At 49.8% G+C, this 26107-nt stretch overlaps 1 protein-coding gene across 1 annotated transcript; it reads right to left on the bottom strand.

Moving 5' to 3' along the window:
- Positions 1–956: 956 nt before the first annotated feature.
- On the bottom strand, positions 957–14123 carry LOC134420874 (olfactory receptor 14J1-like; the record flags this gene model as incomplete). Its single annotated transcript, XM_063161284.1, has 2 exons — positions 957–1103; positions 13662–14123. Coding segments are annotated over 2 exons (609 nt in total), but the record flags the coding sequence as incomplete, so codon positions are not given.
- Between the last annotated feature and the right edge of the window lie 11984 nt (positions 14124–26107).

Below are 26107 nucleotides of genomic sequence, written 5' to 3' on the forward strand. Positions count from 1 at the left end.
ACTCTCTCAAACTCCAGCATCCCCTCTTTCAGTCCCTCTTTCTTCCTCTGCACCCTACAAATTCACACACCTTCATCCCCAATAACACTCTTTAGCCAACAAGCCACATACAATAATTGCTCGGGATAAGTATCTCCTCGAGCTGTCAGATAGTGACTCAGCTGTTGACACATCCACTTGTCTTTTATCCTCTACCACAGCCATCCTCCTTGCACATCTAACTCTGGCCAGACTTCTACACAGTAATGAATAATCTTGACCTTATCTAATCCCTCCATGGCCTCTCTAGAATCTCATCTCTCTAGCAGTTGACCTAAGGGACTATAAGGAGGGTATATTCCTCAGTCTTTTGCCTCTCTTCTTACTATTACATCCTCCCATTTTTTTGGTCTCAACAGAAAAAAATCACAAAGCTACCTCTACTCGAAAAGAATGTACTAAAAGGTGACTCAAGAAAAATCTTATTTGAGGAGTCTCTGCTTCCTCCACTGAACTTCAGATTTGCCTGATCCCTTTCTTCAGGACTTTAAAAGAAAAGAAATGTCTAATTTCTAGTTTGCGTAATTTCTCTAATGCTAGGACTTATGTATCAGGACTTCAAAAACTTGAGATCCTGTCTTTCCCTGCCGAGACTCGTGCCTGATCTCCTTTGTAAGGACTTAATTTGCCTGCAGGACTTGTGGGCTTGCCCGAATCCTTCTCGCAACTTGTGATTACATCCCCCTGTCAGGACTTTTGGGGTGTGTGCCACTCATACACTATTTCCTCCACATGCCCGGTCGGGGGCCCTCTTTACCCCTCAGGAGGCGACTCACTCACGCTGATTCCACTCGCTTCCCCCCTTTCCTGGCTGGCCCCCTCACGGGGGTTTGGAACCGTGGTACTAAGGGGTCCACACTCAGGCTGAGGGTCCGAGCTGCCAGCCCTAATCTCACTCACACACACTCGCTTGCCCCCTACTCCCGCCACCAGATATTTCTCGCCAGTCCAGCGCTCCTCTGCGTCACTGGTCCCAAGCCGAACTTCTCTGGTCCTGATAGCCAGCTGTCCTGGAGGTCCAGTGTGGGTGGCCATCCCAGTCCTGATGTCCTCTTCAGGCACGGCTATCCCAGAAAAGCGCCCAGCTGAAATAAATAGGGCAGGAGATCTTTCTCCTTTTAATACCTTTATTAAAAATCAGCTCGCATTGGAAGAACTGACATGTCTCATGCGTATTTTGGGGGTGGCATACAGTAGGAGGAAAAGTGCAGCTGTGTCCACTGGTCTGCGGGCAAAGCTGTGGCTTCCATCCTCACGAGAGCACCAGGAGATTCCCAGATTTTTGGTTTGACATTCAAGGTCCTCTTTCCAGCCAACATGTTTTTAGGTTAGGGTGAGGGTTAAAAAGGGTCTTAGCAGGCACTGGATTCTGTTCTTCACGTCTAGACATCACTTTGATCCCTCAATTCCCTGTTGGTTCATTCTTTTTAGGAGTTTTTGCTAAGTTTGGTGAAGGGCTTCCTCATTTGCATGCCAACCCCAATGTCATTTGCATGCCAACTTGGTTGTCCCATTCTCTTAACTGTTCCGGGTGCCATCCTCCTGGAAGCAGCAGGATGCCGCTTGACAAAATGGGGGATCCCAACCATCAACAACAGGTAGTTAACAAAAAACTATTAACAACAGGTGATTACAACAACAAACAGTTACAACTCCACCCTGGCAGCAACTGGCCCAACCTATGAACTCTGCAACCTTTGAAAAAAATGGCCAACTTTTCTACTCATAACAGTATGACATCACAGAGAGTGTTTTGGGACATCACTGAGGGAGTTGTGCTATCACAGAGCTTCTGTGACATCATAGAGTAGGGTGTGTGGCCATAGAGGAGATCCTGCTATCATAGAGGGTGGCTCACTGACATCAGAGACTGGGTTGTGACATCAGTGGTTGGCTGTGTAACATGATAGAGCAGGTGGTGACATCACAGAACAGATTCTGACATCATATTGTGGCTTTCTGACATCACAGTCTTTTGTGACATCACAGTGCAACTGCCTGACATTCCAGGCTGACATCCCAGAGTTGGCTCTGTGACATCACAAAGGTGCTCTGTGACATGCTAGAGTGGGCTCTGACATCACAAGTGGCAGTGTGACATTGCAAAAAAGCTGTGTGGGATCACTGGGGGCTCTGTGAAATAACAGGATGCTGTGTGGGATCACTGGGGGCTCTGTGAAATCACAGGATGCTGTGTGAGATCACAGGGGCTGTGTGACATCACAGGGGCAGTGTGACATCACAGGGCCTGTGTGAGGTCACTGGGGAGGTCACTCTGCCCCAGCCCCCCTCACAGTTCCCCCCAGAGCAGTCCAACCCTGCTCGTGCACAGCGGTCCCCTGTCCCCCCGGGTCCCCCCGCCCCCAGCCTCGCAGCTTCCCCCAGAGGATGTTCCACGAGATCAACCCCAGAGCCTGACACAGGGACAGGGGGCCAGGGCCCTGAGGGTGGCACAGGGGGACAAGGACCCCCCGGCAGTGTCCCCGTGTCAGAGCCTGGGCCAGGGCTCCTTCTTCCTGTTACGAACAATGGCTTGAGAGCGCTGAAAAAATCCCCAGCAAGGGATCAGCAAAAACCAGATTTAATATTAAGGGACAGCAGCACAAAGTTCCTTGGCAAGAGTCACTCTGCTCCTGACTGGACACTTCAGGCACACCAAGGAAACAAAGCAACAACAAAACCAAACCAAATCCAGGCAATCAAACCAGAAATCATCAGAGAACTGTCCCTATGTGTGTGTGACACAAGGGCAGTGAGGGCAAGGATGAAAGGAATATGGTCCAAAAGGTTAACAGAGCTCAAACTTAACAGGACTGAACCTTAACTGATACCTTCAACTTCAGAATTTAGCAAAAGAACAGAGCTTAACAGTATTTAACCTTACTTACAACCAACCTATGACTTAGCAATCTAACAGAGGAATAACACTCAACGATATTCAACTTAACTTATATTCAACATAAAAACTTCGCAAAAGAAAAACTCTTAGCAGCATTTAGCTTAGCTTAGACTTCATGACTTAACCTCACTTACAGGCCTGACTGACTCAGCTATCCAAGGCACTCCAACCCCTCAGAGAGCAGCATTTCGGCCACATTTCCCCAGCACAGGCATTCCTGTGTGCACACAGACACAAAGAGTCAGTGCAAGGCACCTGTGAGCAATTTCCCTGAGGGCAGGAAATGCTCCCTGTGGATCCTTTGGCATCTCCCCAGCAAGCAAAGGGTTGAGCCTGGAGGAGGGGGAGCGGATCGGCCCAGGCTCCATCATTGTCTGGGATCCCCGAGTGCAGCAAACGGGAGAGTTCCCGGCTGGGAGAGGCCCCACTCAGAGGGAGTCGCTGGCCCAGGAGAGCTCCAAGGGCTCCTTTTGGAGCGCTGTTTGTAGGGCCCCAAAGGAGGGGCTTCAGTCCCAGCAATGGCTCATCCTGGCCGCACTTGGCACCAACAGCTTTCTTTGGCAGGGTGAGAACAGGGATGTTGTGCCACAGAGGGAACCAAAACACCTCCCAGGGCTGCTCCTACAGAAGCCAGGAGCTGATTGGGCAGCAGTAGTGCCTGGAGCAGACAGTGTTTGTGATGAGCTACAGAGGAGCTGAGCCCAGGAGCTGTTGGCCAAGGCCAAGGCCCAATGAGCCTTTCTCAGCTGGCAGGGCGGCCTGAGAAGGGGAGGGGGGAATGCAGCAGCACAGGGCCCATGGAACCAAGGGACCATTGTGACACGGTGGGGCCCTGTGACAGCAAGGGACCAGTGTGACACAGTGGGGCCCTGTGAGACCAAGAGACCATTTTGACACTGTGGGGCCTCATGGAATCATGGAGAGCACTGTGACATTGCTGGGCCTCATGGAACCAAGAGGGCTGTACTGACACTGTGGGTCCATGGAATGTAGAGATCATTGTGACACTGAGAGGCCCCACAAAACCAAGGGTCCATTGTGACACCGTGGGGCCTCATGCAACTGTGGAGACCATTGTGACACTTTGGGGTGTCATGGAACCAAGAGATCATTGTGACACTGTGAGACCCCATGGATCCAAAGGTCCATTGTGACATTACAAGGCCTCATGGAAGCAAGGGCCATTGTGACACTGAGGGTACTCATGGGATCATGGAGACCATTGTGACACTATGAGGCCTCATGGAATAAGCAAAGCATTGTGACACTGTGAGGCCTCATGGAACCAGTGAGACCATTGTGACCCCGCGGGTCCCCACAGAACCAAGAGGACCATTATGATACTGTGGGGCCTCATGAAACCAAGAGGCCTTTGTGACACTGCAGGGCTGCATGGAACCAAAGGTCCACTGTGACACTGCAGGGCCTCGTGTCATCAGTGGTCCATTGTGACACTAGGCAACCAAAGGAGACCATTGTGACACTGCAGGGATGCATGGAACCTTGGGGCCATGGTGACATTGTTGAACCCCATTGAAACTAGGGTTCATTGCGATGCTGCAGGGCTGCATGGAACCAAAGCTTCAGGGTGACACAGAGGGGCCTCCTGTCATCAATCGTCCATTGTGACACTCTTGAGTCAAAGGAGACCATTGTGACTCTGCAAACCCCTAAGGTCCAAAGGTCCATTGTGACATTCAGGGCTCATGGAACAGAAGAGTCACATGTTATTGTTGGGCCTGGGGAACCATAGAGACCATTGTGACACTGCGAGGCCTCATGGAATCCTTTGGACCATTCTGACACTTGGGGCCCTCTGGAACCTGGGGGCCACTTTGACACTGTGCGACTCCACTTAACCAAGGGTGCATTATGACAGTGCTGGACCCCGTGGAACCAAGGCACCATTGTGACATTATGGGGCCTCTTAAAAACAAGGAGACACAGAGCATGTCTGACTGGTTTGGCTTCCCATGGACTCCCTGACTGGTCCAACTGACCTTGGCATGTTGAGGCTTGCTTCTCATCTGCTAATGAAACCCTGGGGCTCCATGCTTTCCTTCCCAATGGAAAAGAACTGTCCTTCTCCTCCAGGCACCCATGGCCAGAATTGAGATTTCACCTCCAAATTTCCTTATATCCAGGGATTGTTCCCATAGGAATATTGCCAGGACAAGTCTGTCTTGCATTGGTTTTACAAGGGTCACCTCCCATCTGTCTCCAAAACATTGGGGAAGGCTCTGCACTTTCCTTCCCATGGGAAAGAATTGTCCTGCTTCTCCAGGTGCCCATGGCTGAGATTGGACTTCCACCTCCAAAATTCCCTACATCCAAAGATAGCTCCCAGACAAAATATGTCATTTCTGAAAAGTCTGGATGGCCTTGGCCTACTGAGGCTCTCACCTGCCTTCCAAACACTGGGGCTCTGTGCTTTCCTTCCTATGGGAAAGAACTGTACTTCTTGGCCAGGTGCCCATGCCCAGAATTGGGATTTCACCTCCAACACTGCCTGTTGTGACAGACTGGAGGAGATTGTTGGCTGGAAATATTTCATGTGTGGGGGAGGAAGAAGGGGTACGTCCAGTCTTGCCCTGCCCTGTGACCCCAGCGCTGCCCTGCCCTGGAACCCCAATCCCCCCAGAGCCTCTATCCGAGCCCAGCAGTGTCTGCCAGTCCCTGGCACAGCACAGGCAATGCTCCACAGCCACCTCTGCAGCCCCCAGCCCAGCTCCTGAGGGACCAAATGAGCCCAAGTCCCACCTGGGGGAAGGGCCCAGGAAGATCAAGGGGTATTGAAGGCTGACCACAAGGCAAGCACCCATCTTGACCCTACCTCTTCTTGGAATTTCCATCTGAACACAACTGGAATCCAGGAGGTAGTAGCTCTGTTTCTGCCTCTCTGTATCTTTTTTGTCTTTCTGTCTTTCTGTGTCTTCTTCTTCTGTTTCGCTTGCAAATTTTGATTAACATTAAATTGAACAGGCATAGAGTTTGTGAAGTTGAATGGGCCAAGTCAATGATTTGAGAAGAGTTTTTTGTTGGTTGAATGTCTGTTGTAATTTGAGATGAGAAGAATTTTAAAAAGTAATACAAAATTTTTGTGTAACTGAAAATCTGTAAACCACCAAGATACTGAACACGCCTCTGTGAAACACAAATGTTAAAGACGAAAAAACCCAGGAACCTCCTCTTTTGTTCCCAGTCAACAAAGAAGCAGCAGGCCCTGGCCCCAGCCCCCATCTCAACCAAACCAAACCAAACCAAACCAACCCAAACCAAACCAACCAAACCAAACCAAACCAAACCAAACCAAACCAAACCAAACCAAACCAAACCAAACCAAACCAAACCAAACCAACCCAACCCAACCAAACCAAACCAAATCAAGCAACTCTGCCACGGGCTGAGCCCCTTCCCACCTCCCCAGGCTGCCCCCTGCCCCCCCATCGGCCCCATTCTAACCAAACCAAACGTCAACAACTACCAAACAGGAGAACAAGAGAGGCTACAAACCCCTAACCAGAACAAAGCCAGCCACAGCTATTAAAATCTTACCATCAAGTCCCCTCCCCCCAAGACAATTAAAACAAAAAACTCCTACAACCTACAACGCACACAAATTCAACCCTAGAACTGAAGTTAAACAAAAAACCCCACAAAAATGAACCATAAAACCAATCCTAACCCAACCACAACTTCAACCACAAGCTACTGGCAGGTCAGGTGTTAATCCTTTCAATACTTCAGTCCTCCCTCGAGTAAAAGAAAAACAAAATGCAAGCATATAAAAAACAAACATAAAACCATCAAAGTCAGTAAAGAAGAAATTAAATCCTAAAAAATCTATTTTTCATTGAAATACATAAAACTAATTAAAAACTCAAATTAATATCAAAGAAAAGCCTCCATGCTAAAAAAAAGGAACTGTTAAAATAACTGTAATTACATAAAAAGTTTAAACAGGCAGGAAAAAAGTAATCCAGTATTCCCAAGAGAAGATCTGTATTCCAAGAGATAAAAATAATTTTAAAAGTGAATTATGAACACTTTTACCTTTAAAGAGCTATTTTTAAAACAATACCCCATAAGTCAACATGGCCCATCAACAAGCTGTAAAAAACCTTCTGGCAATAAAAATAACTTCACAATAACAAAGTCCCCCAGACCACTGTTATCCATGACAAAATTAGGAACCAGAAAAAAAGCTATTTTTTCCTCTTGTAAAAGAATCTCCATAACCTTAACAAGAAAAACTTCTCTCCCAAAGTAAACTAAAAAAAGACTATTCTAGAAATAGTAAATAGCTAGAAATTTTAAGTTTAGTTTCTTTACATTGTCAGTAAAAATAAAGTTGTAAAAAAAAGTGTTCTTAAGAGTTTATTTTAATTATTACTACATTTTTTCTTTTAGTTACTTTTAATAACATTTTCTTTCTACCATTTAAAAATCTTAAGCCTACTTTACTTTTCTCGCAATCCTATCTCACAACAACAAAAAAAAAACCATAAATAATTAATTGACAATACAACCCAACACACTCATCAATACGCTAATTAAGAAATCTCAAGATTAGAAAAATCTTGAATGAACAAACCAACAACAATGTCATAATAAACGTTTTGCCAAAGTTTCTCTGATTTTGTCAAGTTCCCAGTAAAGGCTGTTTTATAGTTTTGAGCTCCTAAGAATCTCTTGATGGTACTTCTCCAGTGAGTTCAACTCAGAGCACATAACTGTAATTCCTTTGAAATGTCTCCTAAAAAGAGTTTTTAGTGGATGGGAGTCAGGGCTTGTCTGTCATGCTTGGCACAGCCCAGGCAGGGCTTTCCCAGCCACATTCCACACACCATTGCCCAGCTGGAGCCGCTGCTGCCTCTGAGTTGTGCTGCCCCAGCCCCAGGGACGTTCTCCTTGCCTGCCCATTCCCCCACGGTCTCTGGGCAGGGATGGCCTCAGTGGGGGCTGCTGACATCCTCTGCACCTTGGAGGCTGCTGCTGAATTTTCCTGCTGCAGAGGCTTGTTCAGCCTTCAGCTCTTCAGTGCAGGAATTCAGTGTCCCAGGGCTCATTGACATTCAGAACACCTGAACAAGCCAAGCCTCTGGGAATAATCTGATTTCAGTTTTCAAATCATTTGTGGTTAATTCAACAGATCTCAGTAGTATATCCAAACTGAATGCAATATATTTTAAAATGAGTGACAAAACATATTTTTTAGGTCTTGTAATATTTTTTCCTGTTAATTCATTAAAATGTGCAATCTCCAATTGACACTGACTCCAAGTACTGCTCCAGAGGCTTGTTCAGCCTTCAGCTCTTCAGTGCAGGAATTTAGTGTCCCAGGGCTCATTAACATTCAGAACACCTTAACAAGCCAAGCCTCTGGGGATAATTTTATTTCAGTTTCCAAATCTTGTGTGGTTAACAAAGAGAGATTTCAGAAGTGCATTCAACAGAATATGTTCTATTTAAAAAGACAGTGAGAAAACATTTTTTAGGTCCTGTTTAGTTCTTTTTTTTTTCCCTGTTAATAGCAATCTCCAATTGACTTTGAATCCAAGTACCTCCTCATGTAGTTGGAACAGATATGAAAATCAAGACTGTGACATTTTTCACAGGGGTTCTTGGATGAGGGAAGAGATGAGGATCTGACTCCATGTTTTAGAAGGCTTGATTGATTATATTACGATATATAATTCATTAAAACTATACTAAAAGAATAGCAGAAAATGTTTCATCAGAAGGCTTAGGTAAGAAGAGAAAAGAAAGAAATTATAACAAAGGTTTCTGGCTCGAGCTCCGTGTCCAAGCCAGCAGGGCTGTGATTGGCCATTAATTACAAACAACTACATGAGACTAATCACAGATCTATATGTTGCCTTCCACAGCAGCAGATAATCGTTTCCAATTGGTTCCTGAGGTCTCTCAGCTTCTCAGGAGGAAAAATCTTAAAGAAAGGAAGCTCTTCAGATAGATCTGGACAGGATGGAGCCATGGGCCCAGGACAATCGGATGAGGTTCACCACAGCCAAGGGCCGGGTCCTACCCTGGGCTTACACAACCACCCCAAATCCCTGGCCCTACCCTGCCCCTGATCCCCACAGCCTGTCCTGTTTCCTTCATCCCTGCATTGCCAGGGACTTTGTGGGATAAGGCAGCTCTGCTCTGGCTATAGAGGGAGGTCCAAGTGCTACCACTGGAGTGGGAACCACAACTCATCACGTTTGTGTCTTTTGGGGGGTGTGGAACTGGTGACACTCAGAGGCACAGAAAATTTCTCTTCATGGCAAACAGGCCCCAGTTGAACAGGACACCATTTCAAACCAATCACAATCCTCCCTGAGATATGTGCAACGTCCCAGCAGCATCTGATGAGTCCACCATTCACAGGTGATTTCCATACCAAAATTAATTTCTGAAAAAAGAAAAATTAAGTTCTTGTATCAGGATGCTCATCCTGGAGTGGGTGCAAAATAGCTCCAAAAATTCCTGATTTGCCAAGCTGTCAGTGGTGAATGGAGATGGGAGGTCAGGCTGCTCTTGGTGTTGAGGAAATGCTGAAACCAGCCTGACTCATTTCATCTCCTCATGCCCTGGCTGATCTCCCCTCTTTCCCCTTCCACCCATTGGCTTTTGTCTCCCCCCAGGCCCCCTGATGAAGAGCCTGGCTCTGTGTTCTCCATCCCCTCCTCGCTGGCACTGCCAGGCTGGCATGAGGAGCCCCTCAGCCTTCCCTGCTCCAGGCTGGACAAGCCCAGCTCCCTCAGCCTCTGCTCACAGCCCAAGGGCTCCAGCCCCACCTTGGAGGCCCTTCCCAGACCCTGCTCCAGCTGCCAGACATCTTTCCTGCCCTGGGCAACCCAAACCAGGCCCCAGTGGCCTGGATAATCCACGTCCTTGATGTCCTGGTCACACAGCCCTGGCCCCTTGTCCCCATGTCAGGCTCTGGGGTGGATCCTGTGGAACATCCTTTGGTGGAGGCTGTGGCTCCAGGTGGTCCGGGGGAAACCCGGGGGACAGGGACCCAGCTGGGTGTGAATAGCATTGGACTTGTTGGGAGAAACTGTGAGGGGGAGCTGGGGCAGAGTGACCAACCCAGTGACCTGACACAGCCCTGCTGGGATGTCACACAGCCCTGCTGGGATGTCACACAGCTCGTCTGTGACATCACAGCCTGCTCTGTGATGTCACAGCCCATTCTCCAATGTCACACAGCTGATCTCTGATGGTTGGTCACAGCTGGTCACAGCCAACTCTGTGATGTCCCAGTCTGCTCTGTGATGTCCGACCTCTGCCCTTTGATGTCACAGATGGCTCTGTGATGTCACAGGGGCAGTATACGATGTCATAGCTGCTCAAACACCTCACATAACCCGCTCTGTGATGTCAAAGCCCACTCTGTGACCTCATGTTACCAGATGATAAATTGTCTCCACCAGGTGAGCTGACACCTAGACCTTGTTCTCCAAAACCCCAGGCCTGTGGAAACCACACAATGCCCATTGTGTGAGAAGGGGAACTGGAAGTTCAGCAGCCTCAGTGTCCTGCCAGCTCAGCCAGGCCCTCTGGAACATTGGGGTCCACAACCACCAGGCACCACCAGAGAGACCCCAAGACAGAACAACACATGGGTGAAGGGGAGGGGAAATATGTGAATGATTTTGGGGAAACCATTATCATATTTATGTTTAGTCTGGGAAAATCAATGAATATGTGTGCAATATACAGAATATAAACAGAAACTTTCCTTTACTCAGCCTGCAGGGCTTTGGGAGGAGCTGTCCCCCGTTCATCCCACTGAATAAATAATGCTGCTTTTTAATGCTGCATTGGCGTTAAGGAGTTTTCTATTTTACTGAATTTTTGGTAACACTCCCACTGCCAAGGAAAGCTCTGTCTGCTGCTGTTCACAAACAGAGAAGGGCTGGTGGCAGATGTTGGTCTCAGAGGTTGCCTGGGGCACAATGACCATGAAATAATTAAGTTTTCAATGTTCTGGGAAAGAAGGAGGGGCAGCAACAAAACTTCTGCACTGGAATTAGGAACAGCAGACTTTGGCCTATTTAGGATGCAGATTTGGGGAGTACTGAATCAGGCACTGATTTTTTTGAAGGAAAACATCCCTTAAAAACAAAGGGGTCCAGGAAGGATGGACACATTTCAAGATAGTAATCTTAAGGGGGAAGGAGCAGCCTGTCGCAGTGTGGCAAAAGATGAGCTAGTGAGGAAAATGACTGGCCTGGCTGGCCGTGGAGATTTTGTGGGAACTCAAGGGTAACAAGAGGTGCATCAACTTTGAACAGAAGGTCAAGCAGCTTAGGAAATGTTTAAGGATGTTGTGAAGTCGTGCAGAAAAAAAGTCAAGAGGTGAAAGCTCAAATAGAGTTTAACCTGACCACTTCCATGAAAAAAAAAATAGACAATATTTCCACAATTAAATTAATCGCAAAACATGGGATAAGGAGAACCTCTACTCTTTATTGGATGCAGTGGGCAATATAGTAACTAAAGATAAGGAGAAGGCAGAGCTACTTAACATCTTGTTTCTCTCAATTTTCGATATTATGGCAGGCTGTCCTCATGACAAGTGTCCTGCTGAGCTGGTAGATGGGCAGAGGGAGCAGAACAGCCCCTGGAATCCAGGAGGAAGGCGTTGGTGACCTGCTGAGCCCCTCAGATGTTCACAGGTGTCTATGGGAGGAGATGGGATCCATCCCAGGGGGATGAGGGAGCTGTGGATGAGCTCCCCAAGCTGCTCTCCATCATTTACCATCAGAGCTGGCTCAGCAGGGAGGTCCCAGAGGACTGGAGGTGCCAGTGTGAGCCCATCCCCAAGAAGGGCTGGAAGGAGGAGCTGGGAAACTCCAGGCCTGTCAGCCTGACCTGGGTGCCCGGCAAGGTTATGGAACAGATCACCTTGAGTGCCATCACAGGGCGCCCACAGGATGGCCGAGGGGTCAGAGCAAGCCAGCATGGATTCCAATGTCTGCATGTAATGGTCTGGATGAGGGGATTGTGTCCAACATCAGCAAATCTGCAGATGACACCAAACCGGGTGTGAGTTTGGATCTGATGGAGGATGGAGGTAGGAGGGCTCTCCACAGGGCCCTGGACAGGCTGGATCCAGGGCCCAAATCCAAGAAGGTGAGGTTTAACAAGTCCAAGTGCCTAGTCCTGCACTTTGGCCACAACAACCCCTGCAGCACTACAGGCTGGGGACAGAGTGGCTGGAGAGCAGCCAGGCAGAAAGGGACCTGCAGGGACTGAAGGACAGCAGGCTGGACATGAGGCAGCACTGTGGCCAGGTGGCCAAGAAGGCCAATGGCTCCTGACCTGGATCAGGAATGGTGTGGCCAGCAGGAGCAGGGCAGGGATTCTTCCCCTGTGTTGGGCACTGGTTGGGCAGCACCTCAAGTGCTGTGTTGAGTTCTGGGTCCCCTGGGGTGGGGAATTAGAAGAAATTTGTAACAGGAAGAGTAAAGAAAGCAAAGGTGAAGCCAGGGAAATGCTCAGGGCAGTTTGGGGGTGGCTGCCAGGCAGCCCTGGCTCTGACCAGCAGCGTCTGCAGGGGCACAGGAAACTCCCAGCTGATGGGAACAAACTTCCTGGCTGACTGCAGAAGCCAGGACAAAGCTGAGTGGTTTCCCTGCTGTCCCCCAGCCCTTGCTGGCCCCAGGGCCTGATGGCATTTGTGCCCCCTCAGGTTCATGTCCCCACACCAACAGCATGGAGGTTCTTCCTCTGCTCTGTGCAATGCAATCAGGGGCTGCTGAGCCAGTGCTGCTGTGTCTGTGCCTGCAAGGATGGGGCACCTGTGTGAGCTGGGGGAGAGGCCAGGGCTGCAGAGGGGGGGATGTTGTTGGCAGCTCCATGAGGAGGATGTGGGACACTGCCCTGGGCTGTCCAGCACACTGGGGATGGATCAGCCCCTGCTCTGCTGCTCCTTCCCGTCTCCCCCAGGGCCCTTGCAGATCCCCAGCCATGCTGTTTGCCTCCAGCCTGCCCACGGCCAGCGTGGGGCTGCTCACGGGGCTTTTCTGTGCTGAGCATTGGCCTGGGCGTGTTCTTGAGAGAGCCTGGGCAAGGAGCCTGGAGCCCCCAGGCCCTGGGCTGAGGCGTCAGCGCTGCCCCAGCAGTGCCCATGGCCTGTCCCTGCTGCAGCCCCAGCACTGCCACCCCCAGGGCTGTGCCCAGCCCTGAGAGCACTCAGGCCCTGCAGCAACACCAGGGCCACCAGGGCAGTGGGGCAGGGCCACGGCAGCAGCACTGGCAACACCAAGTGCTGATGCTGCTAGGAACAGCTGCTGTGCCAGCCCTGATCTGCCCCCAGCTCTGCACACAGACATTGCTGCTGCAGCTCCAGAGAAGGCAGCACTAGGGCATCTCTGCAGAAAACTTTGCTCGCAGATCCTTTAGTTCTTTTAAAGCCACCAGGAGCACAGCCCCTCGTTCACACAGTCTGTGGGCTCAGGGAAGGTGGAGAGAAACAAAATGAGAAAAGGCCCAAACACTGATATATATTATGGACAATATAAAAAACCTTAAAAAAGGGGGAAAAAACCCACAACCAAACCAACAAGAAATATTCAAAATTACTTTTATTACAAGTGATTTGCAAACACTGGCCTGCAGTTTAATGTTTCTGACAACATCCAGTCATCAGTCTCCACACTGCAGCCTTGAGCTCCCGGTTCCTCAGGCTGTAGATGAGGGGGTTCAGGGCTGGAGGCACCACTGAGTACAGAACTGACAGGGCCAGATCCAGGGATGGGGAGGACATGGAGGGGGGCTTCAGGTCAGAAAATGTGCCAGTGCTGAGGAACAGGGAGAGCACGGCCAGGTGAGGGAGGCAGGTGGAAAAGGCTTTGTGCCGTCCCTGCTCAGAGGGGATCCTCAGCACAGCCCTGAAGATCTGCACATAGGAGAAAACAATGAACACAAAACAGCCAAATACCAAAAAGACAGTAACAGCAAGAAGACCACGTTCTGTGAGATTAGAGTATGAGCAGGAGAACTTGAGGATCTGGGGGATTTCACAGAAGAACTGGCCCAGGGCATTGCCATGGCACAGGGGCAGGGAAAATGTATTGGCCGTATGCAACAGAGCATTGAGAAAGGCACTGGCCCAGGCAGCTGCTGCCATGTGGACACAAGCTCTGCTGCCCAGGAGGGTCCCGTAGTGCAGGGGTTTGCAGATGGACACGTAGCGGTCATAGCACATGATGGTCAGGAAGAAATACTCTGCTGAGATGAAGAAAAGAAAGAAAAAGAGCTGTGTAGCACATCCTGTGTAGGAGATGTCCCTGGTGTCCCAGAGGGAATTGTGCATGGCTTTGGGGACAGTGGTGCAGATGGAGCCCAGGTCAGTGAGGGCCAGGTTGAGCAGGAAGAAGAACATGGGTGTGTGCAGGGGGTGGCTGCAGGCTACGGCGCTGATGATGAGGCCGTTGCCCAGGAGGGCAGCCAGGGAGATGCCCAGCAAGAGGCAGAAGTGCAGGAGCTGCAGCTGCCGCGTGTCTGCCAATGCCAGCAGGAGGAAGTGGCTGATGGAGCTGCTGTTGGACATTTTCTTTGTCTTGGCATGGGGATCTGTAAGAAAAGTAATCATGGAATACTTGGGTTTGGAGAGGACTTGAAATATCCCAGCACAGCCTGGGGGAACTTTCCCCCCTCTGCCTGCCCAGGGCGCTGCTGCCTGGAGGTGTCCCTGCCAGCAGCTTCTTCCCTGTGCCCAGGGCTATGACCTGCCAGTGCTGCCAGAGCCCAGCCCAGCCCTGGGGGCTCAGCTCTGCCCTGCAGACCCCTCCCTGCCCAGGGGCAGCTCTGGCTCTGCAGGCTCTGATGGTAACATCTGTGCAACCCTGAGGAGGCTGGAGAAGTGATATTTACACTGCCTGTGAGGGGTCCTGTGCTGATTTCTGTCACTGCTTGCTTTATTCAGACCTGAGATCAAATTATTCATTTTTTCTAAACATGAACCGAGAGATGAATATCTACGTGCAATTTTCCATCCCAGCAACCCAAAGCAGTAGATTAATAAATTTTTCCCTTTTATGCACCCCCTGCCTTGCTGTGCTCCCTGTATAATCTACTTGGAAATGTTCTGCAGTTAAATGCCGGGATGGGAGCAGTCCTGAACAATGCAGCAACCTCCACACACAAGGAGAACACTTCCAAGCCTTACCAGCTGTCTCCCCCCAACCCGATCTTGTCCCCCAGTGCTGGGAGCAGCTGCCAGGGCTGGCTGAGAGCTGTCCCTGGCAGGCAGCAGAGTCCCTGCCCCAGCACAGCACCCTGGGCTGCAGGACCCTTCTCTGCACCACAGCCCTGGCCACCCCTGGCTGCTCTGCACAAGAGACAGTCAGAGAATGTACTCACAGGGTCTTCAGGCATTAGAATGTTCCAGCTTTAGGAGATGGCTCCAGGAGCTGCAGCTGCATTGTCCTTCAGACCGAGGTTCCTGTGCCAAGGGCTGGCAGTGATTCTGCCCCAGGCACTTCTCAGCACCTTCCCAGCCCTGACTGATTGAAGCTCTCTGTGCCTCTGTGCTGTGCCTGGGCTGGCTGTAGGCAGTGCCCCAGCCCTGCTGGGCGGGAGAAAAGCTACTCATCGAGAGAAATGTACTTTTGAAGCTCTTCTTGGTTACCAGGAGCTGCCTCTGTGCCACGAGCCCAGCCCAGCTCAGCAGCACAGACACAGCACAAGCACTTTAATGAGCCTCTGGGGCTTTGTGCTCAGGCCCTGAACATCAGTCCCTGAAAGGGAGCTGAGGAAACCTCTCCAGAACTCCAAGCCAGAAACCAGCTCTAAACTTTCTTGGACTTTTAATGGATCCCAGAGAGGGACACGACTGAGAAAGTGGCCCCAGGCCCCAGGCAGAGCAGAGAACTGCAGGCAGTGATGACAGGTGGTCACAAAGAGAAGCCAAGTCTTGGTTCCCCTTGGGCACAGCAGGATCTGTGCCACCAAGGGCTGTGAGGAGACACCTTGTCCTGAGGCACTGGGGCCTCCTGGCACAGCCCCAGCCAGGCTGGGCACTGTCAGCGCCTTGTCCTGCCCTCAGCATCCCCCCCTAGCCCACATCCCAGTGGCCTCAAGGATCTGCTGGAAGGAGTCCCTGGGGAGCCTTGCTCAGAAATGGCCCTGGGGGCTCCTTCATGCTCCCAGGGACTGCAGGTTTTTCAAAGAACTTTGGGTTTGGCTTTTGCCTTTGAGTCTCTGAGAGGTTTGTGCAATCATGGCCTCCAATTATCTGCAGTAATTATTCCCTGGAGAGGCTTTGTCAGTAACAACATCCATTGGGGCTCATTAATACTACAGGGTACTTCAGTTATTTTAAGGTACTTGGTGTTTCCCTTTTGATACACACTGTGTGAGAGGTATTACAATCATGGCCCCAATTATCTGTTTTAATGAGTCCCTGGAGAGCTTTGTACTGACACTCAGTGGGGCTCATTAATGGCTTGAGATACTCAAGGTTTTTAAGGTACTTTATGGATTTAAGTATACTTTAAGGTACTTTTAAGGAATTTCCTTCCAAAATTGAGTGTCTGAGAGGTTTTTGTGCCTTCCGGACCTCCAATTCTCTCCTCCAAGGAGTCCATGAGGATCCTGTGTTTGGTATGTTCCCTCTTTCTGTTTTACAACAAAGACTAAATTGAAAGAATTTTGTAAGACTTTCTAAAAGCATCTAAACCAACATGAGACAATTTACAATACAACAACAACTAGGAAAATTAAATGTCCTGTTTTAGATAGACATCATCCAACCCTTTAGTCCCTTGGATTGGAAGAGTTCATTGACCTAGTCTTTGTTTTCCACTTGAAGCTTCTTGAACTCTTCATTCAGTACTTGAATGCTCTTGTTAATTGACTCGCTGTAGCTGGAGAGGTTCATGCAACACATGCCCTCAGAGTCTACACAGCCATGCCCATGTGCCCAGAATAAAAATTCTACCGCTGTTCTGCAAGGTAGCATGTCTGATGATCTCTATGTCTGAGAGCAGGCCACTCAGTGTGAGGGAGGTAGCATTGGTTTGCTTACTTAACAGGCACCCAAGATGGTCTGATTGTACTAAAGCTTTAGCTGCAGCCACCCAAAGTAGTCCACATTGGGGGTACTACGATGTGATACCTGGATTAAAGCTTGCAAAGCCATCTCTTTGATATCATCCAATACTTCTCTGAGGACACCTGCTGCTTGATCATCTGGTTGGCTTTGCTGTCCTTCTCCAGCTAGATGGTTGATTGTCAATTCTGCCCTTGCCTCATTATTAGCATAGTCTACTATTAATTGATTTAGTAAACACTTCCATCCCCCTTCCCACAGGTTGTATTCTGCAGGAGACAACAACATGGTCCTAATACATTTTAAATCATAGGGGGTTATGATGTGCTGTAAACATGGCCCTCATTAGGCCATTAAAACAAAGTAAGTCCTTCCTATGGTCTTTTTTTCCCCTACACAGATCCTTGATTTCCCTGTAAACCAATGGCTGATGCCTGGGATTCTGCCCCCTTCTTTCATAGCATATGGGGGCAATGAGGGGTTTTGAGACTCTTTGCCAGTGTCCTTCCTTAACTGCTTCCTTCCAAATCCTTTCCTAGGGACCTTCTGGGGTTGAGGGGAAAGGTGGCTCTGGGGAATCCAAACTGTCTTCTGGGGAGGAAGAATAACTTGGAGGAGAAACATTTGGATTAGAAATAGTGTGACAGTTGGGCTTAGTATCTGTGACCATGGGGTTATGTTATTGCTGGAGTGTGAGGCAAAGGGCACTGCCATTTTGTCAGGTGTTGGGGAGGAAGGGCCTTGATTTACGATGGCAGACTTCCGGGGCAGAGTTCTGGAGGCATTGCCCAGGGTGAAAGTGGAATTATTGACTGTAGGGACATGACCCACAGTTGTGGGGATGGAGTCTGGAGGTTTGTTCAGGGCGGAAGAGAAGGTTGTGGTAGCAGGAAGTGGAGGAGCCAAGATGGAGGGAGGATGATCCGGCTCCCAAGACACATTCAGGCTCCTTCCATCTTGAGTCTCCAGGGCATGATATTCCAAGACCACGTGGCCATTGCCATCTTGGACCATTGTGGAAGGTCTGAGAAAGGCATGTTTGATGGGAGGTCCTGAGTTAGGAGTGACCAACGGATTGAGTTTTTGAGACATTGCTTGCTGCTGAAGGGTCTCAAAGATGGTATGGAAGATGGGGAGCATGTGGGCTGCAATGGGCTCCCTTTTGATCGAAAGGTTGTAGAGTTTAAGTTCCACTGAGTCCTAAAATTCAGTGGTATGGATTTCATCAGCAGAGGCATCCAGGAAATTTTTAATGATCCACCTCATGATTGATTTTAATTTGTTCTTTGAAAATATTTTGTCATGATCTGTTAGAATTAACTTAAAGCATCCATATAAGCTCCTTTCTACTTTGGACATCTGGCTGCCCATTTTTCTCCTTCTCCACCTTAGGGGCAACAGCCCCTAAGAGCACACCAAATCAATAATGGGACTTGGGTGCATATTGTAAAAACACAGTGGCAAAATGGGCAATAAATGTCTTGCATTTCCCCAAACCCACATGCAGTCCTATACAGGTTAAATCGTTTTTGCCCCTGCCGATCCCGGGCCGAGGTCCCTCGAAGCAACAATGAATCCGCCAGGCCTGCACAATCCAAAATCCCGGGGAGCACTGGCCTATCCATCAGCTAACCCCAGCTGACGTGACTGACATAGGGAGCCCTGAATGTCATGGTGCCTTTTCAGGTGCCAAATGTCACAATGGGGGTGGCTGAAACAAACCTCCCTGTGTCCCTGACTTCAGCAGGGTGAGGGTGGCAAAAATGAAAAGTAGTGGGTTTAATGGAGTTTCCCAAAAAGAACTTTAATTACAGGGTGAAAAACAATAAACATGGAGAAGTCGAGCATGGCACAAGGGGCAGTATCCTAAAACCTGAGACAAAGAGGAAGTCACAACATAGACACTTGGGGCTAGAAAACTAGAACAATAACCATATAGAAGAAACAAGTAACCAATAAACCAATACAGGAGTAGAACTTGGACAACTTAGCATAACAACACTAAAGGCTTATGGGAAAAGTCTCAAGTTCACCCTAAGTAAATCGAATGATTCCTAGAACTTGAAACTCACACCCAGTTCTTCCAGGGTAAAATCTGTCTGACTCTGAGTTACAGCTGGGCTAACTCCCACACCGCTGCTTTGCACTGGCCCCTTGGGACCATGCGGCCAAACAGAGCCACAATGCTGTCCTTGGTTCCACAATGCTCTGCAGTGTCACAATGGCCCCTTCATTTCACAAGGCTCTCAAATGTCACATTGGTCTCCATAGGAAGGAAACCACAGAGCCCCAGTGTTTCAGGAGCTGATGAACGGCAGCCATCAGCAGCCAATGCAAGCCTGACCTGTCTGTCCTGGCAAGTTTGCTTGGAGCAACCCTTGGATATTTGAAATTACGAATGCAGAGTCCTAATTTAGAACATTTGTGCCTGGAAAAGAGGGAATTTTTTTTTCCATACAAAGAAAAGCACAGAGCCCTTTCCAGTGTTTGGAAAATAGATGAGTGCTGCCACTCAGGAGTCAATGACCAGCCAGACTTGTCTGTCCTGGCAACTTTAGTCTGGCAGCAATCCTTGAATACACAGATATTTGGAGGTGGAATCGGAATTTTGGCCATGGATGCCTGGAAAAAATGGACAGTTCTTTTCCATAAAAAGAAAAGCCCAGAGCCCCAATGTTTCAGGGGCAGATGGGAATGGCCTTCAGCATTCCAAGGTCAGACAGACCTGTCAGGTGACCCCTGGGAAGCCAAGGCAGCCACACCTATTTCATGTTCCCTTCTTTCCACAGGGCCCTGCGGTGTCACAATGGCTCCTTGCTTCCATGGTGCCCTCAGGTGTCATAATGGTCACTTGATTACACAAGTCCTTAAGGATCTTAATGGTCTCCATGGTTCCACAAGGCCCCACAGTGCCATAATGGTCTATAGGTTCCATGAAGTCCCGCTGTGTCCAATGGCCCCTTGGTTCCATTGGGGCCCAGTAGTGCAACAATGATTCCCTTGGTTCCACAACTTCCCATAGTGTCACAATGGCCCCTTCCTTGCATAAGGCCCTGCAACATCACAATTGTCTCCCTGATTCCATGGGGCCTTGCAATGCCACACTGTTCTCCATGAATCCAAAGTGCCCTTTGGCTCCACAAGGCCCTGAAATGCAGCAATGGCCTCTTGGTTCCACAAAGCTCTGCTTCTTCACACTGGCCTCTTGGGACTGTGACACGCAACAGGGCCTCATATTCTTGGTTTGAAGAGAACAGAAAGATGTTCTTGGTTCCACGAGGCCCCAGAGTGTCACAGTGGCCCCTGGGATCCATGGTACCCTGCGGGGTCACAATGTTCTCCTTGGTTCCACAAGTCCCTAAGTGTCACCATGGCCCATTGGTTCCACAATGCTCCGCAGTGTCACAATGGTCTCCATAGGAAGGAAACAAGTGAGCCCCAGTGGTGCAGGGGCAGTCACCAGAGAAGCAGTCACCAGTGGCCAAGTTTAGCCCAACTTGTCTCATCCTGGTTTTTTAAGATTTTCTAAGCCTTCTGATGTTGACATTCTTGTAGTGAACTTTCTCACACACTTTCTGTAAGTAACTCACTGTTTCGCATTCCTTTTATGGAGGAGGAGAGAGTTGAAGGGCTGTTGGTTTGATCAGTGTCATTGGAGAGGTGGCAGTGTCACCCTCCAATCCGCTGTCACTTTTGGAAAACTATAAATGTTGGAGTCAGAATATAAACTTCACATTTTTTCTTCACCTTGAGAACAGCCATGTGTGCTTCTGTTCTTTCCTGTCCTCTAGTGACATCAGGGGAGTGCCGAAGTGTACTGCAGCCTAGGCTGAGACAGAGTCTGGATTGCCAGTGAGGTTTTATTGTCACCCCTCTTTGGTGCTTTGCCTGCTGTTCTTGGGGTAATGGCAACCGCTGTGGGTTTCAAGGAGGATTCCCTCATTTTGGATCTCTGGAGGGGGGGCCCTGCAGTGGAAACAGGTTTCTATTTCCTGGAATGAATTTGAGCGATTGCTTCTGTGGGCCCGAGAGCGAGGGCTCTTTTCGGACTCTGCAAAGCCGTTCTCCAAGGAGGAGTGGTCTCTTGTGGGGGTACACCTCATGGAGGCCCTCTTTGATGATTGCACCGTAGACGTGGGGTCACTGCTGGTGCAGTGGAAAAAGTGTGAGGATCTTTGGCGGGGGTCTGGTTCTTGTACCCCTCGGAGTTCCCAGTAGAGCCCTTCTGTCTCGGACATGGACGAGGGGAAGTTTGAGTTTCTGTGCAATGTGGAGCTCTCTCCTCACCCTGGGACGGTGTACTGGGGGATGGGTCCAACACGGGGGATGGCAATTGTTCCCCTGGGGTGGATTTGGCTGTGCCAGGCTCCCTTGTGCCGCTCTGCAGTGATGCGGCTCCACGGGCTGCACCTCTCTTGGCACCCCTCCCCTCCTCCATGTCAGGGACAGGGCCCCACGCCGGTCTCGTCCTGTCGCAGGCATCTTTTCATTAAAATCCTTTCATTAGGATTTTTCCTGCTGAAGCTGAGAAGTTTCAGCATCAAATTGTAAACAATGGTTATCTGCTGCTGTGCAATGCAACAGGTGGATCCGTGATTAGTCTCCTGTGGATGTTTGGAATTACTCACGGCAGAGCTGCTCTTGTTCTCTGACGAGACACAGATCTTTGTTATTCATTCCTTTCGATTCTATTCTTAGCTTAGCCTTCTGAGAAACCTTTTCCTTTATATTACTTTTTAGTACAGTTAAAATGTCGTATATATATAATAAAATAATAAATCAAACCTTCTGATCATGGAGTTAACATTCTTCTCTCTCTCTCATCCTGAAAACCCTTGTGACCACCATCACATCGTCCCAATCCACACTGGGTTTGCAGGCCGTGCTGGCACCTGTGCCCACCAAGGCGCCCCCTGCAAGGGCTGTGGCACGACAGGGCGCTGAGATATTTACCTTTAGTGTGAATGCCGACATGGGCGGCGGGAGACCGGTGGGTGCCCGGGGCCGTGGCGCTTCCTTACCGAATTTGTGGACACTTTCCTCGTGCCAGGTGACCATGCATCCGAGGAATCCCGAGCGTTTCTGGCAGGCAGCCAAAACCAAGTCCGAGGAGATGTCTGAGCCTGCCTCCTCACAGCATCTGCAGGGTCATGGAGGGGGCTCCTCTGGCTGCAAGGGGTGCAGGGGCGAGTGGTGTTGACCTGGCTCCCAGTCAATCATCTCCTCTTGTCCCTGTGGGGCTGAAGGACTGGGACACAGCAGGTGCTGTGGCTTTGTCGGAAGGTCCCCAGGCTTTCCCTATGCTCAGGGGTGTTACTCATAACACCCATGAACCGTTTTTGTATAAGCTGGAGAGGGAAGTCCATGATGTGGTTGCTCAGCATGGTTTGGAGTCTGCTGAGGTTATGCAGACTCTCTGGAGGGTTGTTATGGATGTGCTGACACCTCATGACCTCTGTCGTGTAGCACATTCGCTTTTTGACTTTGTGCAGTTTGATGTTTTTGAGACCAAGTTGGCTCGTTTGGCGGCCCAAGCAGTGGTGCAGAATGCTGCGCTGGCGCCGCAGGACCCCAGGCATGTGGATGTCACTGACATGTTGCTGGGCACAGGGCTTTATGAAAATGCTCAGGGGCACGTTGGCTTCGATCCCCTTGTGCTTGACCAGTGCCACACTTTGGGCATGGCAGCGATTATTCAGACCCTGGAAATGGCTGCTCCAAGGCAGCCATTTGTGACCATTGGCCGGGGGGATGATGAGCCTTTCATGGCATTTGCAGCAAGGCTGACTGCGTCTGTGGAGAGGCAGGTGCCTGATCCTCTGGCAAGGAGGATTGTGATTGCAAACCATGTGAGGTGTAATTGGAATGATGCTTGTAGTAGGGTCATAGTGGCTCTGCCTGGTTTTCCTACTGTCTCTCAGATGGCGGAGGCCTGTGCGGACATCATCCCCTGGGGTTGGAAGTTGGCTGCCGTGGCTGCCGCTGTGCAGCCAGTCTGGGCAGCACCGCAGGGCAGGCAGCCACAGCAGGGGACTGCGCAGGCTGGCAAGAAGCAGGGGAAGAAAGCACAGAAGGTCAAATTCCCCATGTTCTTATAAGGTTGGTGTGGTAGAATGAATCACATGTCCAATGTCTGCCAGGCGACTGTTCATGTTAATGGCCAGGCTTTACTGGGCTCGGGAAACGTGAAGCGGAGCGTGCAGCAGGGACGTGCCCAGACACAAGATTCTCTCCAGACCCTGGAGCCGATGGAGGTCTCCTTTGCCAGCTTGCAGCCAGCACCCATGGATCAGCAGGTGTGGATGTGTGCACCACAGCAACAGTTGTCTTAGAATCTTGTAAAATACACAAGGTTCTCTGGGATTCCTTTGATCCCTTGGGTGGGGGCATGAGTGCTCTCCTGAGGGGGAGGTCTAGTGCCACCCTTCAGGGCATCATTGTGCCCCTGGGGCTCATTGATGCAGATTTCACAGGGCAGATTTGTGCCATGGTCTCCACACCCACCCCCTCCTGTCACGATCCTGAAAGGGACGCGACTTGCTCAACTTGTGCCTTTTAAGTCCTCTGTTGGCAGGACAGCTCACCGGTTGCATGTAGCTGGTGGCTTTGGATACACTGGGCCGCCTCAAGTTCGCTGGACTGCTGTCCTGACCAAGGACCGTCCCGAAATGCTGTGTACCCTGTCTGTTCCTGGTGCGACGCCATCGGAAATCCACCTCCGCGGGCTTCTTGACAGTGGTGCTGACATCATGGTTCTCTCCCTTTCAGCCTGGCCCCCAGAATGGCCCCTGGATCTGGTGGGGACGTCTGTCGCGGGCCTGGGAGGGATGGCGCAATGCTACATGAGCGAGCAGCCAGTGCGGGTTGCGAACCCAGAGGGACAGACAGCCTGGGTTAGGCCTCGTGTTACTTCAACTCCTCCCAACCTCTGGAGGAGGGATGTTCAGTCTGTCTAAGGGTTGTGCATCGGGATGGATTTTTGATGGGGGCCACTGCAGTGAAGGGCGCAGAGTGTCTTACACCTCCTATTCAGTGTCTGGTGGACAAATCTGTCTGGGAGTAGCAGTGGCCCCTCCCTCAAGATAAATTGGTCGCCCTTCAGAACCTGGTGTAGGAGCAGTTGGACCACGGTGAAGCCGGCAGGGGGGCTTTGTACAAACCACGAACCAGACAGGGCTGCTGTAGAATGTGCCTTGAGCTGCTTCAAATTTCAGCATCAGTCTCATTACATGGTTATGACAATGGGAAGATGCCAGCAGCTCACATTCCAGGCAGCAGACCAGGAACCTAATGTTACAACTTACTTTATAAGTTTCTTGACCAATCACACAAAGCAAAAGCATATTGACAGCAGTTCTAGCCAATCACCATAAGCACACGTACCTTTGGTTAAAACAATGCTTTCTTATTTTGAATAAAACACCTGCTTGTAAGCCTTAAACCACAATGCACAGAGCTCCATTATTAAGCTTTAATCTTCCTAATATCTTGCTAGATAAACTTTCTGTAGCTTACAGAGCTATTCTAGACAAGTGTTAATACACAGACCATTGTTCTATTTGCCCTTGCTTTTCTACAGTTTAAATAATTTTTCTGCTGACCTATCTCATGGCTGCTGCATAGCTCTGCTCACAGTTCTGCTGTGTCTGAGGCCTGCATCTTGAAGCTTTCCCAAAATCCTCTAATTTTGTGGATTCCCACACAGGGTCATCTGGAGCCTTCTACCAGTCTCTGGAACACTCCTGTCTTCTGCATCAAAAAGAAATCTGGGAAGTGGAGGTTGTTGGAAGACCTCCGAAAGGTTAATGCCGTGATGGAAAGCATGGGAACATTGCAGGTGGGCATGCCATCGCCTACCATGCTTCCCCCAGACCAGACTGGTCAGTCCTCATTGTGGATCTGAAGGATTGTTTCTTAAATTCCTTTGCATCCCGATGACAGACTGAAGTTTGCCTTCTCAGTGCCAGCGATTATCGAGGCTGAGCCCGCACAGAGATATCAATGGAGGACATTGCCCGAGGCATGCAGAATTCTCCTGCTCTGTCTGGAGTTGGCAAGCAGTTTCCTGATGCAAGTCTGTATCATTATATGGACAACATTCTGGTGGCTATGCCCACCCAGGATGAGCTGCTGAGGATTCAGCCTCGGTTGCTCGAGGCTTTGCATGCTCATGGACTGCAGGTGGCTCCAGAAAATGTTCAATAACAACCACCTTGGAAGTACTTGGGGGTCAAAATTCTGGAAGGGATGATCCGTCACCAGGAGGTGCAATTTGTGCATTCTGTGAAGACACTGAATGATGCTCAGAAATTGGTAGGTGTCATCACTTGGTCATGTCAGTACTTGGGGCTAACTGATGCACAGCTGTCTCCTCTGCATGATTTGTTGAAAAGAGACTCTGATCTAAAGTCATCTCTCACACTGCCCCCTGCGGCGCTTATGGCGTTGGAGGTGGTTCAGCAAGCTGTTTCAGCTTGCCAAGGTTATCGCATTGATCCCTCTGTTGATGTCACTGTGTTCATCACCACTCCAGATTCGCATCCCACGGGCATTATTGGCCAATGGAGTGACAAATGGTCCGATTCCTCACACATGTTGGAATCAGTTTTCCTGCCCCATCTGCCGCAGAAGACGGAAACTGCATTGTTTGAGCTGATTGCTCGCTGGATAATCAAGTGCCAGCAACGGTGTTTGCAATTGATGGGTGTGGATCCCGCAAAGGTCATACTCCCGGTGCAACGGGGGATTTTGACTGGAGCTTTGCAAACAGTGTGTCCCTGCAGAGTGCTCTGGAAAATTTTTCAGGGCAGATCATTTGTCATCTGCCCAGTCATAGGCTACTGCATATGGTGAAATTCACACAAATCCCTTTGCGGCCCAAAAATAGCCAGGAACCTGTGCAAGGACCCACCGTCTTCACTGACGGTTCAGGGAGAACAGGAAACGCCATTGTTACTTGGAGAGACCAATCAGAATGGCAGGTTCTGGAAGCTCATGAGGTTGATTTTCCCAGGAACCTTTCAATCTGGTCATGGATTCCGCCTATGTGGCCAATACCGCACAGAATTTGGGTCATTCGGTTTTGAAGGAGGTCAGTAATC

Source organism: Melospiza melodia, chromosome 7 (genome assembly GCF_035770615.1).
Source record: "Melospiza melodia melodia isolate bMelMel2 chromosome 7, bMelMel2.pri, whole genome shotgun sequence".
NCBI lineage: Eukaryota > Metazoa > Chordata > Aves > Passeriformes > Passerellidae > Melospiza > Melospiza melodia.